At 39.7% G+C, this 13,848-nt stretch overlaps 2 protein-coding genes across 9 annotated transcripts in view; both read left to right on the forward strand.

Annotated features, from left to right (window-relative positions):
• The window catches only part of LOC125280859 (gastrula zinc finger protein XlCGF57.1-like), a 1,316,469-nt gene that overhangs the window by 847,874 nt on the left and 454,747 nt on the right, over positions 1-13,848 (forward strand). The gene's annotated exons all lie outside the window — the stretch shown is intronic.
• LOC125242842 (NACHT, LRR and PYD domains-containing protein 12-like) overlaps positions 3,216-13,848 on the forward strand; it is a 58,086-nt gene continuing 47,453 nt past the window's right edge. For 6 of the 8 annotated variants that reach the window (XM_048151840.1, XM_048151890.1, XM_048151901.1 and 3 more), the window contains exon 1: positions 3,216-3,622. In XM_048151840.1, coding sequence (XP_048007797.1) covers positions 3,601-3,622 — 22 coding nt within the window. In that variant the 5' untranslated portion in view covers positions 3,216-3,600. The remainder of the gene's footprint in view (positions 3,623-13,848) is intronic. The other 2 variants (XM_048151863.1, XM_048151872.1) reach the window with 1 other exon arrangement.

Here is a 13,848-nt window from a genome sequence, read left to right on the forward strand (position 1 = left end):
TTTGATCAGCTGTTAGACGAGGATAAAGGAGGCCGATGGAAACGAAACTCATTATGAGTCAGAGACAAGATGCCCTGAAGTAGCCTGAGAAGATTCAAGCCAGAATTCAGTTTTCACATGCTTATAACTCGGAGGTTAACGGACTTATTTTACAGGTGTCACGTCCTTAGACTTCTGAATCCTTGAGTCCAACCGTACCAAACATGCTAGGTTTCGGCTTATAGTTTCTACAATGTTGTGATTTAGCACTTAAAAAACGTTTGCAAATATCTTCAAAACCCTTAGTCTCATCAGAACAAAACCAGCGTAGGAAACACACAATCATAGTTCATTAACTCTATGCTAATACTCAAGTGTCAACATTTTGAAAGGAAGTGGAAAAAAATCCAATCAAAGTCACTCATGGGTCATTTTTATGCTTTCATATATATAAACTCTATAACTTCAAAACGAAATCAGATATTTGCACCAGATTTGACACACATATGTATAGACACACTCTAAGAACACACAAAAAAACTGGCAGACATTGGGCAAAAGGTGGCACTATAACTATCAAAAACCCTTTAAAAACCATATATTTCCTCTGGTAAACTGCCTGTATTGGCTGTAAATGCTCTTTTCCATCGATCATCTAAGTGCTTTCATGCTTGCTAAATAAAATATAACACCTCTTTATGGCCTTAAAGACCTTAAAGTGCTTGAACCCTGATAAATGCTGCTTCAGCTTCACTTCTCTTTTATTTTCATGTGGTTGGGTTCAATAGTTTTTAGCGTTTTGTTGTAATCATTTATCATAATATGTTAATGATTTAGATGATGATTCCTCAAGAGAAGAGCGTTCTGTTCCTGATCCTCTAGAGGAGACACAACAAAAACACAAAAGTGTCAGAAAGTGACGAGAGAAATCAACGTTTTAAACAAGATCTTCTGAAGTGGTTTCTTAATATTCAGTTTAATTTAATAAATTCAAGAGTTATATCATAAATCATAAATATTACAGTCCTTTATGATACAGAAGGTCATGTGACACGCTCCCACATTCATGCCAACAGGATGGCAGTTCCTGTGGGCCTTTAGTTCTGAAAGAGAGTGAAATGGATCATAATGCCATATATGACTCTCTTTCTCAGTCTAACACCAGAGATCAACATTAATGCAGATGGTCATCCTGGATGGTCAATGATAATAATGATCTATGGAAATGAATGGAGACTTCCATTGAAGAAGAACACAAGGAGATGTTGGGTAGAGTGTTACTGCTGACCATGTAAGTTAAGAGGGACTTTCTCGCAGTAATGCCGTCATTCTTTACCGTTCCCTCACTTGTGTTTTATTAAAGAAGGACAGCCTTAAAACATCATCAAGAGAAAATTAAACAGATAAATTTTGGGGTGAAATCTGTTTGTGCTGCTGTGGTTCTTCTGGAACTTTCTGTTCTCCTTCAATCTGTACGTCTTCAACACTGCAGCGCTGCTGAAACCATCATTCCTGCAGACGGACACACAACAGCAGAGGATCTGAAACACACACTGTCATGACTTTACTTTCACACTCATCACACTGCTTTACTGTCGGTTTATGACTTATTATTATTGAATAAAACTGCTCATATTCATTCATCTCTTCAGTCTCCTGTTTGAGTGTTTGTTTCATGCTGTTTAAGAGAAATTCAGACAATTCTGTGCAATTAAAATCAATAATGCAATATTTATTTTATATTATATGATTTACGTGAATGTTATAATCTGGGGCAAAACTGTTAAATATAAAGAGAAAGTTCTGGTGTTGTTGAGTAACGTGTTAATATTAGATGAGATGTGTGTTTGTTGCTGACATGTTGTGTTTGCAGTGATCACTCGACAAGATGTTTGTTCTTTATAATAGGAAAATTAATAAAACACAGCAACAACCTTAAAAGAAAACAAAGCTTTACATATTCATTTAAATCTTATTCTTTTTACTTGCATTAAAATATTGTCAAAATATAAATCGGCCTCTATACTCTCTGTAGCAAATTACCTCAAAAGGGGAAATATGAATAATCAATCATAACTCGTTATAATTAATGATAAATATTGGATCAGTTAATGGAATTATCTTGATGTTAGCTCAGTTAATATTACAATCAATGAATCTGTTCGGCCAGTGAACACTCAGTATTGATCGTCTATCAGCTCTTCAGAAAGGGTATTTTCCCTGACCACAGAATAATAACTCTTTCAATACACACAGTAATAATACACACAATGAAGTGGGAAATGCATGTTCCTTCAGTGAATTGTTGGATTTCTGTGGGTTTTTGAATGTCTGGTTCTTGTATTGAGAGCAGTTAATGTTCAAGTGTGTGAAGAGTGTAACTGAAGCAGAGGGGTAAAAAACGCTTAGTGGACGAGCCACACATTATGGAGCCTGAATGGGTGAAGGGTTGAAGAGTCATCAGCCGCTTCGCTGATCTATGAATGTAATGGCTGTTTTCCCTGTTTGAAAAACAATGTTTCACACACAAAAAGTGTATCTGATATAAAACACTTCAGATTATAGGCTAATTGAAAGGATAGCTGTGCAGCTTAAGGCATCAGTGTATGGAATCTGAATTTAAAAACTATAAATGTCCCTTTTTTGTAAAATGTCTCTTTCTTACTTCATTGTAATGTCTATTTAAATGTCTGAAACCTTAAATAAAACACTGCACAGTTGTGATATATGAAAAGCACTGAGCGCATGAGCATGACATTAGTGATGGGCATTCCGGCTCTTTTTTGTGAGCCGGCTCCTTTGACTCAGCTCACTGAAAAGAGCCGGCTCTTTAAATAATAAATGTTTTAACTATGTCTTGGACTATGATAGGTGTGAAAACAATTTGTGAAATTGTGAGACATTGCGAGTATGATTTCATTTAATAATTTAATTAGAACTGTTTTCACACCTATCATAGTCAAAATCATAGTTCACGAAACGAGCCGGCTCTTCAAACGAGCCGGCTCACGAAAGAGCCGGAATGCCCATCACTAGTGTGTGCGCCTAGGCTTATATAATTATATTTTTTTGTGTTATTCTTTGAATTATTAGTCTATTGTTTTAAATAAAATTTAAATCATTCATTACATAATGATTGAATTTCTATAGGCTTTGTTTTTAAAAATAGAGCCGGCTCCCGACGTTCACGTAAAAGAGCCGGCTCTTAGAGCCGGCTCGTTCGCGAACGACCCATCACTACATGACATCATCGTTTTCACAGATTCGTGTTTTTGCCCTGCGGTCCTTTCGGAAGAGCTCATCCCTACGCCCTAATCCCTTCAACGGGTTTACCCTCCGGAGTGAGAGCTTCGACGGGATGAAGGAGTAATCTCTCTCAGACAGCGGATATTTCAGCACACCTGTTCAGGTCTCACTGAAAGATGTTTGTTTTGGTTTCGTTTTGTTGATTCGAGCTTGAAGTGTCGGTGCTGAACGAACATCAGTGAGTTTGACGGTAAGTTCAGTTATCAGCTTTATTTAATATCGTGTCATGTTGTTATATGATGTTGTTGTTCTGTGTGTTTATATGATCGTGACACACTCTTGTTCACTGACAACAACAAACACTAACGACCATGAATGGATGACGCCGGAAATGAAGGTACATTCCCGTCATTACTTCACTTTTCTAATCTTTATCCAGATTATATCAAAACCGTAAAGATATTTCCACTGAAGATATATTTAGGTGATGTAACCTCTGTGAAATCAGAAGAGAAGAAAATGTTAGAGCTGGGTAATTATGATGTTATATAGGTGCTACGAACCTCCCAGTTTGTCTAGGAGGAAGTAACAATTATTGTAAATAAAATAAAAATAATAAATAAATTGAAAATGACTGACAGTCACTTAAATCCCCTGATCCAGAAAAGCCTCAAACTAAGCAAAAATAACTTTAATATTTAAAAAATAGTTCACACACTCTCTCACAGCAAGTGGTTACGCAACTCATCCAAAAAGTTGAGAGCAGAGCAAGACTGCATTTAGTTCTACAAAAATACAGAGATCTACAAAGAAATGACAGGATAACAGTTCTAGATCAGGGAAAAGAAGCGCATTTCGTCAGCACTCCAGAGGCCCGTTTCAGAAAGAAGGTTAACCCTCTGGAGTCTGAGGCTGATTTGGGGCCTGGAGAAGTTTTGACATGCCCTGACATTTGTGCTTTTTTCAGTTGTTCATAAACATATTAATGACACAAGTGTCATTACACTGTATTCAGCACAAACTAGGCTACCATAATATGTGAGGAACATGTGTGTACATGTTTGTGTTTTTGAAGGAATAACGTTTATGCGTGGTTACTGAAAAAACAAAAAACTTAAGTCACTGATATAAGGCCAATAAAAGTATATTAAATCTGTGTTCACAAGACTTTTGGGTATTGAAGGTTGTAGACTAGAGTTTTTGCTTCAAAATTATGTAAAAATTATGCTGACTACTCTTTCATTTATAACAATATACTGATTTATTTTTTGTAAGACACTTTTTGCCAAGAAACACGGTATGCGAGGAGGCGTGAATCTCCATGAATAATGGCTCATTCTCACCTGTGAAGACAAAAGAATTGAATAGTAATGACCTGAAAAGACTTGCATATTAATGAGGCATTTCAGTCAGGTAGGCTGTGAAAAAAAACTTCTGTGATGTCTCAAGCTCATCATGGTATATGAAACATGCAGAAAAATTTTATTACAATATAAAATAATGGTTTTATATTATACTTTAAAATATAATGTATTTCTGTGATGCAAAGAGTCTGAATATAGGCTTTTAGTTTAAAAGCATGCACATTTGGAGAAATATAGGATTCTCATATGTTTATGTCAATTTTCTATACAGAGGAGTTATTTTTATTTAATATTCATTGTTATCTCTATGAGCGCTGGTGTTTGCAATTCATACTGCAGCCGGAGGGCGCTCTGTGCATTTTAGTCCACAAATTCACCTAAGAAGAAGACGATATTCCATGAATGGTGTTTACCAATTCATACTACAGCCGGAGGGCGCTAAAGAAACAAAAACTCACTTAAAACTTACAATAGAAGAAAACAAACAGGAATTTACTGAATGTCTTCCAGAGATCGCTAACCATGGCTTTTTCATCCAGATAAACAATTTTCAAGGCAATAAATACACGATTGAGATGATGAATGCATGTGTTGTCTCTGAATTTTCCTGTGAATAGCGCTGGCTCCGTGGGTGTGGCCGCATTAGTGGGTAAAGAGCTGAATCACGGACTTCTGACATGGCTCTCTTTTCATACAGATTACATAAACACAGAATGTTTGTTTTCGATTTGACTTGCACGATTTAAAACCTGACATTTCAACGTTTTGTTAGACATAAGTATGAATTTTTTGTGATTAGTATTCACTAAGTTACACTTCATTTTCTGAGAACTATCAGATTGGACTTCGTTCAGAGGGAGATGAGAGATCACGCATCATGTTAGTTTCTTTATTTTACAAAAAGCACAACATTTTGTTTTTACTCTGAGTGTATACAAATAAAAGGAGATATTCTATAGTTTCAATTGATGTATTACTTATGTTTCTATGACAAAAAAATGACAGAGTATTTTAAGTCTGTTTTGCTGCAATGTGAAAAAAAACCTGCAAAACGCGCCGGCGCGTTTTTAGACCTCAGAGTGTTAAGTGAGAACTCTGAGTATGGCCGCATTTCCACCGAAATTACCCGGAACAATTGTACCAGGAACTTTTCTCCCAGGAACTTTTTGTCCCCCCCAGACCTGTTGCCTTCTGCATTTCCACACGGTCTAAAGTACCGTGAAGATTAGGCTAATTTGTCCGGTGACGTAGTACTGCGCGCGACTGTTTCTTCCTGTCAGTGACGGACCGTAATCATTCTTGTGCGACAGAAAAAACAGTATGGAGGAGATTCAAGGAATGCTGCTTCTGCTCATGGTGTATTAGTTTACTAAAGAAATAATGAACCAAATGGCAGAAAACAGACAAGCACTGATAGTAAAGCGTATACAGAAAGCTCGTAATTCTTGATTTAAAATGAGACAACGTGTCTTATCAGAAATTGCCGACATCGACCGTGAGATGGCTGGGATGAATGCGCGCCATCGGGCAGAAAGAACAAGATTGGTAAGAAAACAATCAATCAAAATTATCCAGAGTTGTGAAGAATGTTATTATAGATTACAAAAACTTATTTTTGCCACCTTTGTATGTTCTAGATTTGCGAGTACTATCGAATGCGTCGCGTTTCGCCATCAGTTTGGGTACACAATAGAACAACTGCATGGTGGGACAGCGTGGTTTCTACTTTCACCGAAGCCCAGTGGATAAAGAATTTCCGGATGTCTAAGGATACTTTTATGTACCTCTGTCGTTGATTGCAACCTCAACTTGAGAGACAAGACACAAACTAAAGACTTTGTGTACCCATCCAAAAAAGAATCGCCATTGCACTGTGGAAACTAGCGACCAACTCAGAGTACAGAAGCATCTCTCATTTATTTGGAGTCGGAGTTGCTACTCACTGTGCTCACTGTGTTCACGATTTTTGCTCAGCTGTTGAGAAGGTACTTATGCCCGAAGTTATTAAATTACCAAACAGTGAAAAGTTAAAAGAAATGACTACATATTTTGAACGCAGATGGGGGTTGCCACAGTGTGTAGGTGCAATTGATGGGTCACACATCCCCATTCTTGGACCAGAGGACTACCACACAGAGTACTTCAACCGAAAGGGCTGGCATTCGATCATCCTGCAGGCTGTTGTGGATGGAAGGGGTCTTTTTTGGAATGTGTTTGTCGGAGCACCAGGAAGCCTGCATGATGCCAGAGTGCTGCGTTTGTCAGGTTTGTGGGGCCTAGTGGATAGGGGTTTGTTACTACCTGATGTAACAAAGAACATTTGTGGACATGACGTGGGGTACTTTGTCCTTGGTGATGCAGCTTATCCTTTGAAGAGCTGGCTGATGAAACCTTTTACCGACAACGGACAACTGACACCCCAAAAACTTGTGTACAACCAAAAAACAAGCAGAGCCAGGGTGGTGGTGGAGAATGCTTTTGGCAGATTAAAAGGAAGATGGAGGTGTTTGCTAAAAAGAAATGACTGCAGTACGCACAAGGTCAAATCCCTGGTGATAGCATGTTGTGTTCTGCATAACCTTTGTGAAATGAATGGTGATGAGTTCAGAGAAGAATGGGTGACAAGTGCATTAAACCAGCCTGACGGTGCTCTGTCGGCCACTGTAGAGGCTGAGGGACTAGATGCACGCACAGCTCTAATGCAGTTTTTGACGACAGCGTAGTAAACTGCAGTATCACTGTGATGTAATGTGAAAGGCTGTAATGTGTAGTGTTTTTATGCTGATACACCTGTTATACATCATTGCAACGAAAACAGTGTACAACTTTCTTTTAATAAATACAATTTGCTAAAAGTGTAAACTGCAGTATCACTGTAATGTAATATGAGAGTCTGTAATGTGTGTTAGATTTTAACTTTAAATACGCAGCTTATTGGTGTTTAATGGATAAACTTAAAGTCAGTGCTTCCTCACAGCATTATGAATATTAATTGTCAGGGTTCTGTCACTTGGGTCTAGTTTATTTCTTGGTTTTGTGACAGAGCTCTGACACTCCCGTTCTTGTCGTGTTTTTGTGTGAGCGTACAGTCTCGAGCGCTCTCTTGTCTGCGTGCCTTGTTTCATGTTGGGAGCGTGGCGTTCGGATCCCGGCACTCGTGTCTAGTTTGGTTTCGGTTTCGTGTCGGGATTCGGACACTCGCGCTCCCAGTCCTGTCTTTATTGTGAGCGCACGGTTTGTGTGTACTTTCACTTGCCGTGCGCTCTTGTCTCATGTTTTGTGTAGCACGCGGTGATTTCCACCTGCCGCGTGCTTTCATGTTGTGTTGTTGTCTTGTGTTGTGTAGCACGCAGTCTGTGTTTCACGGGCTGCGTGCTCTCATGTTGTTTTGTGTGAACACGTGGCTTATGAGTTTTCATAGTCACGTGTTCATGTCTCGTTTTGTGTAAGCACATGGCTTGTGATTTTTGTCTTCATTGGCCATGTGCTTGTGTCTTTGTTTTGTTTGGTGTGAGCACATGGCTTGTCATGTGTTTCTTTGTGCCATGTGCTCTCATGTCTATTGTCTTGACCCCTCCCACCTTGTTACCTCATTATTGGTTGATTTGCCCCACCTGTCCTCCCTCATTACCTGCCTCATTTGCTCTCCTATTTATTCTCCTTGTGTTTGCAGTCCTGTGCTGGTTCGTTGTCGTATTTTTCCTTGTGTGTCAAGTCTAGTCAAGTCAAGTCCCAGTCTAGTCAGTCGAGTCAAGTTTTATTCTTGTCTGTTTTCCCCCACGGGGTAGTTTTTGTTGTGTTTTGTTTTGTTTTATTTTTATTGTTAATAAAAAGCCCTTCCTTCCCTGCATCATTGAGTCCTCGCTCCTTCCCTTCCCTAAACCTGACAATTAATAGTATTTGGGAATTCAAGCAGTATCTCTTTTTACATATTGTATATGTAATGTGGTATGCGTTAAATGTTTAACATCTAACCAGAATTTCCAAAAGTACCATAAGTGCTAGAATAACGATTGAAAACAAAAGACACTGGAAATTAAGAAAGTGACACTTCAAACTTTATTTTACATTAATATTACTGACACAATTAAAAGATAAAATAAATTATACAAATAGAAATAAAACTTTGGAACAATAAAATAGTAATGTGCAAATGTATTTTTGAACCTAACCAATAACAGGCCGCAGCCCGGCCTAAAAGTCCTTCTACTTTTTTTTTCAACAGTGCAAAGACATACAGCAAATGTTAAAGTGCAAACGAGAAACTGTGTTCAGTCAAGTGGCTGGGCAATGTGGCTACTTTTTGAAAGACTGTACAAACTCTCCAAGAACAGACAGAAACCCAGCCTGAAAGTCTCTCTGTTGGCGTCTGCTTTCTTGAGCTTCTGACTGTAGGAATGCCAACTCTTGCCTCCTCATCCCTCCGTCCTCGGCCTGGCTCTCGAGTAACAGCTGCATGTACTGGTCTCGCTGTTCTTGTCCACGCTGCAGGACGGCTCGGTTAGCATCATCCATCTCTCTCAGTGCATCAAGGAAGTCACTATCCCTTTTCCTCTTCCCTAAAGTGGAAGAATTATAGTAAACACATGTTAATAAACACACAAGTCCACCCTGACACAAAAGGAATCATCAAATAATCAAAGGGTTTTCACCAAAAAAATCTTCATTTTAAACCATTTGTGTTGGAACATCACGTTCCATATTTTAATGTTTTATCATGGGCAATGTTAGTTCTAAATATAAACTTAACACAATGTCACAAAACCATTAACATTACAAATAGGTCAGTTTGGAAGTAACGTTATAATTTTGGACAAAAGACAAACGTGGCTAATACCTTGGCGTGTGTGCGATTCAGTGGGTAACATGGGACGAGGGCTACTGGTGATTGCAGGGGAAAACACGCTGGCCTCTGTTGCCTGCAATTCATTTGGGCCACTCGTTTCGTCTGGAAAAACATGGTGTAAAAAAGTTAGATTGATTTTTTTTACTACAACGACTTTAAGACGATATCATTTAGATGTGATATATACATATATTTATTTACCTTCAACCCACTGTTCATCGGATTCCGGCATGGCTTTCAACAATGCAGTAGCGGAGTCTTTTGTCACCGCTGAACCAGAAAAGGACGGTCTGTGTCCTAGCAACGCATCCAGGCGGTCAAACCACTTGTTTGTACACCGATCGGAACCACTTGTTGTTGTGATCCTTTATTTTCTTGTAATCTTGCTTTAGTTTTTTCAACTTCTCTCGGCATTGTTTTCCAGTGTGCATAATCCCAAGCTCGCATAACCAACTCGACATTTTCAGGTATACCTTTTCATTGCGGGTCGCCGTTTCCAGTTCCCGCTGGATTTCCTCTTCCGCAAATACGCTTAATAAAGCCTGCACCTCCTCGTCGGTCCAACGATCATATTTTTTATTACACTCCATTGTTGAATACAACTTCTGTTCACACCGCAACAACTTTTTAAAAATGGCGGATGGAATTTACTGCTGCGTGGAGCTGACCAATCAAATGCGGTGTGAATCCGACCAATCAAATGAGGCGTGAATCCGACCAATCAGCATGTTCAGCGCCTAGTCCCACCCCCGAAAGTTCCTGAACTTTGAAAAAGTACCACCTCGCCATCAGGGACTTTTCTGAGGGGGAAATTTTACCCGGAACTTTTTTTAGTTCCTGGTTCCTGCGGTGGAAACACACCGAGTACCAGCCTAAAGTCCCTAGTTCCTGGGTAAAGTTCCTGTGGTGGAAACGGGGCTTATGTTAACCCTGAAATGAGGGAAACTCTGGGTTTTCCGTTTCAGAACGGGAGGTATGTCAAACCCGAGAAAGCAGGTTAAGTTAAGCCTGTTTCTGAAAGAGAGGTAACTTATACTCAGAGTCAGTTACTATGGTAACTTATTCTGTGAACCTAACCTGGGGTGCGTTTCCCAAAGCGAACTATGGTCGCAAGTTCCGTCGTTACCAATAGAGTTCAATGGGACTTGCGACCATGGTTCACCAACGATGCTTTCGGGAAACTCACCCCTGGTCAGGAGCAGGTTTTCTTCGGTAAACCCAGAGTTTCCTTCGGTCTCCTCCCCCTTTTTAAAGTGCAAGTGATGTTTAAATAGTTGGATAGTTTAATAGATGGATTTTGCATATAAGAAAATGATATAAGATATTTAGTCTTGTTTCCTGGGGGGATCTAAATTAAGTGCATTTTACTTAAGTAAAATTATCAATATCTGCCAGTGTGGTAATAAAAATAATCTTAATGCAAACAGAAAACAAGATTATTCGGAGTGTCTATTACTAAGAGCAAATTTACAGTAGCTCCGCCCACCAATGTCAGACCAGGTTAAAATTAACACACATTCTTATGGCTGCGGTGGTGTAGGCAGTAGTTTGTCAGAAGCGGAGAATTAACTTGTGATGCGACTGACTGGGGTCGAATCTTGCAGAAGGTCGCCTTCTGCCTTGCTCGCTATTCTTCCTTTTAAGTCAACTCAGAATTCAGAGTTTTAACTCAGAGTTTTAAGTTTTAACTCAGAGTTGGTTGAACCTCTTTATTGAAATGGGCCCCAGCACTGTGTTATAGTGTTTGGGATCTGCAACATGCACTCAGCATCAGGTGGAATAGCAATCTGCAAAGGAGACAGAGACAGATGCTTGTCCAAATACCCACACTTGCGGTCTTGGCCACTTGAGAGCCACTTGAGAGCTCGGTTAGCATCATCCATCTCTCTCAGTGCATCAAGGAAGTCACTATCCCTTTTCCTCTTCCCTAAAGTGGAAGAATTATAGTAAACACATGTTAATAAACACACAAGTCCACCCTGACACAAAAGGAATCATCAAATAATCAAAGGGTTTTCACCAAAAAAATCTTCATTTTAAACCATTTGTGTTGGAACATCACGTTCCATATTTTAATGTTTTATCATGGGCAATGTTAGTTCTAAATATAAACTTAACACAATGTCACAAAACCATTAACATTACAAATAGGTCAGTTTGGAAGTAACGTTATAATTTTGGACAAAAGACAAACGTGGCTAATACCTTGGCGTGTGTGCGATTCAGTGGGTAACATGGGACGAGGGCTACTGGTGATTGCAGGGGAAAACACGCTGGCCTCTGTTGCCTGCAATTCATTTGGGCCACTCGTTTCGTCTGGAAAAACATGGTGTAAAAAAGTTAGATTGATTTTTTTTACTACAACGACTTTAAGACGATATCATTTAGATGTGATATATACATATATTTATTTACCTTCAACCCACTGTTCATCGGATTCCGGCATGGCTTTCAACAATGCAGTAGCGGAGTCTTTTGTCACCGCTGAACCAGAAAAGGACGGTCTGTGTCCTAGCAACGCATCCAGGCGGTCAAACCACTTGTTTGTACACCGATCGGAACCACTTGTTGTTGTGATCCTTTATTTTCTTGTAATCTTGCTTTAGTTTTTTCAACTTCTCTCGGCATTGTTTTCCAGTGTGCATAATCCCAAGCTCGCATAACCAACTCGACATTTTCAGGTATACCTTTTCATTGCGGGTCGCCGTTTCCAGTTCCCGCTGGATTTCCTCTTCCGCAAATACGCTTAATAAAGCCTGCACCTCCTCGTCGGTCCAACGATCATATTTTTTATTACACTCCATTGTTGAATACAACTTCTGTTCACACCGCAACAACTTTTTAAAAATGGCGGATGGAATTTACTGCTGCGTGGAGCTGACCAATCAAATGCGGTGTGAATCCGACCAATCAAATGAGGCGTGAATCCGACCAATCAGCATGTTCAGCGCCTAGTCCCACCCCCGAAAGTTCCTGAACTTTGAAAAAGTACCACCTCGCCATCAGGGACTTTTCTGAGGGGGAAATTTTACCCGGAACTTTTTTTAGTTCCTGGTTCCTGCGGTGGAAACACACCGAGTACCAGCCTAAAGTCCCTAGTTCCTGGGTAAAGTTCCTGTGGTGGAAACGGGGCTTATGTTAACCCTGAAATGAGGGAAACTCTGGGTTTTCCGTTTCAGAACGGGAGGTATGTCAAACCCGAGAAAGCAGGTTAAGTTAAGCCTGTTTCTGAAAGAGAGGTAACTTATACTCAGAGTCAGTTACTATGGTAACTTATTCTGTGAACCTAACCTGGGGTGCGTTTCCCAAAGCGAACTATGGTCGCAAGTTCCGTCGTTACCAATAGAGTTCAATGGGACTTGCGACCATGGTTCACCAACGATGCTTTCGGGAAACTCACCCCTGGTCAGGAGCAGGTTTTCTTCGGTAAACCCAGAGTTTCCTTCGGTCTCCTCCCCCTTTTTAAAGTGCAAGTGATGTTTAAATAGTTGGATAGTTTAATAGATGGATTTTGCATATAAGAAAATGATATAAGATATTTAGTCTTGTTTCCTGGGGGGATCTAAATTAAGTGCATTTTACTTAAGTAAAATTATCAATATCTGCCAGTGTGGTAATAAAAATAATCTTAATGCAAACAGAAAACAAGATTATTCGGAGTGTCTATTACTAAGAGCAAATTTACAGTAGCTCCGCCCACCAATGTCAGACCAGGTTAAAATTAACACACATTCTTATGGCTGCGGTGGTGTAGGCAGTAGTTTGTCAGAAGCGGAGAATTAACTTGTGATGCGACTGACTGGGGTCGAATCTTGCAGAAGGTCGCCTTCTGCCTTGCTCGCTATTCTTCCTTTTAAGTCAACTCAGAATTCAGAGTTTTAACTCAGAGTTTTAAGTTTTAACTCAGAGTTGGTTGAACCTCTTTATTGAAATGGGCCCCAGCACTGTGTTATAGTGTTTGGGATCTGCAACATGCACTCAGCATCAGGTGGAATAGCAATCTGCAAAGGAGACAGAGACAGATGCTTGTCCAAATACCCACACTTGCGGTCTTGGCCACTTGAGAGCGTGTGCACACGACAGGAAGTAAGTGCACAAGACTGTCCCATGTCTTAAAAATGCCCAAGTGCCCTTAAAGCACACTAAACCCACACTATCTTTAATACCGCTTCTGAGCGCTATTCGAGGCTAAGCGTGTTCCATCATGCATTATGTTCGGATACTCACATGCCCCGAAATTGCGAGATGTCAAGGAAAACATTCGACTGTATGCTAAATTAATTATATAATACATATAATTTGGTAGTAAAATATAAAGTGTTGCACATTTTATTGATGCAAAGATGAGTGGGCTGTGTGTATTTTGTACAACATTTACAACTGCTGTTTATCACTCAAAGAAGCACCACAATT

This window comes from Megalobrama amblycephala, linkage group LG1, assembly GCF_018812025.1.
Source record: "Megalobrama amblycephala isolate DHTTF-2021 linkage group LG1, ASM1881202v1, whole genome shotgun sequence".
In the NCBI taxonomy this organism is placed as follows: domain Eukaryota; kingdom Metazoa; phylum Chordata; class Actinopteri; order Cypriniformes; family Xenocyprididae; genus Megalobrama; species Megalobrama amblycephala.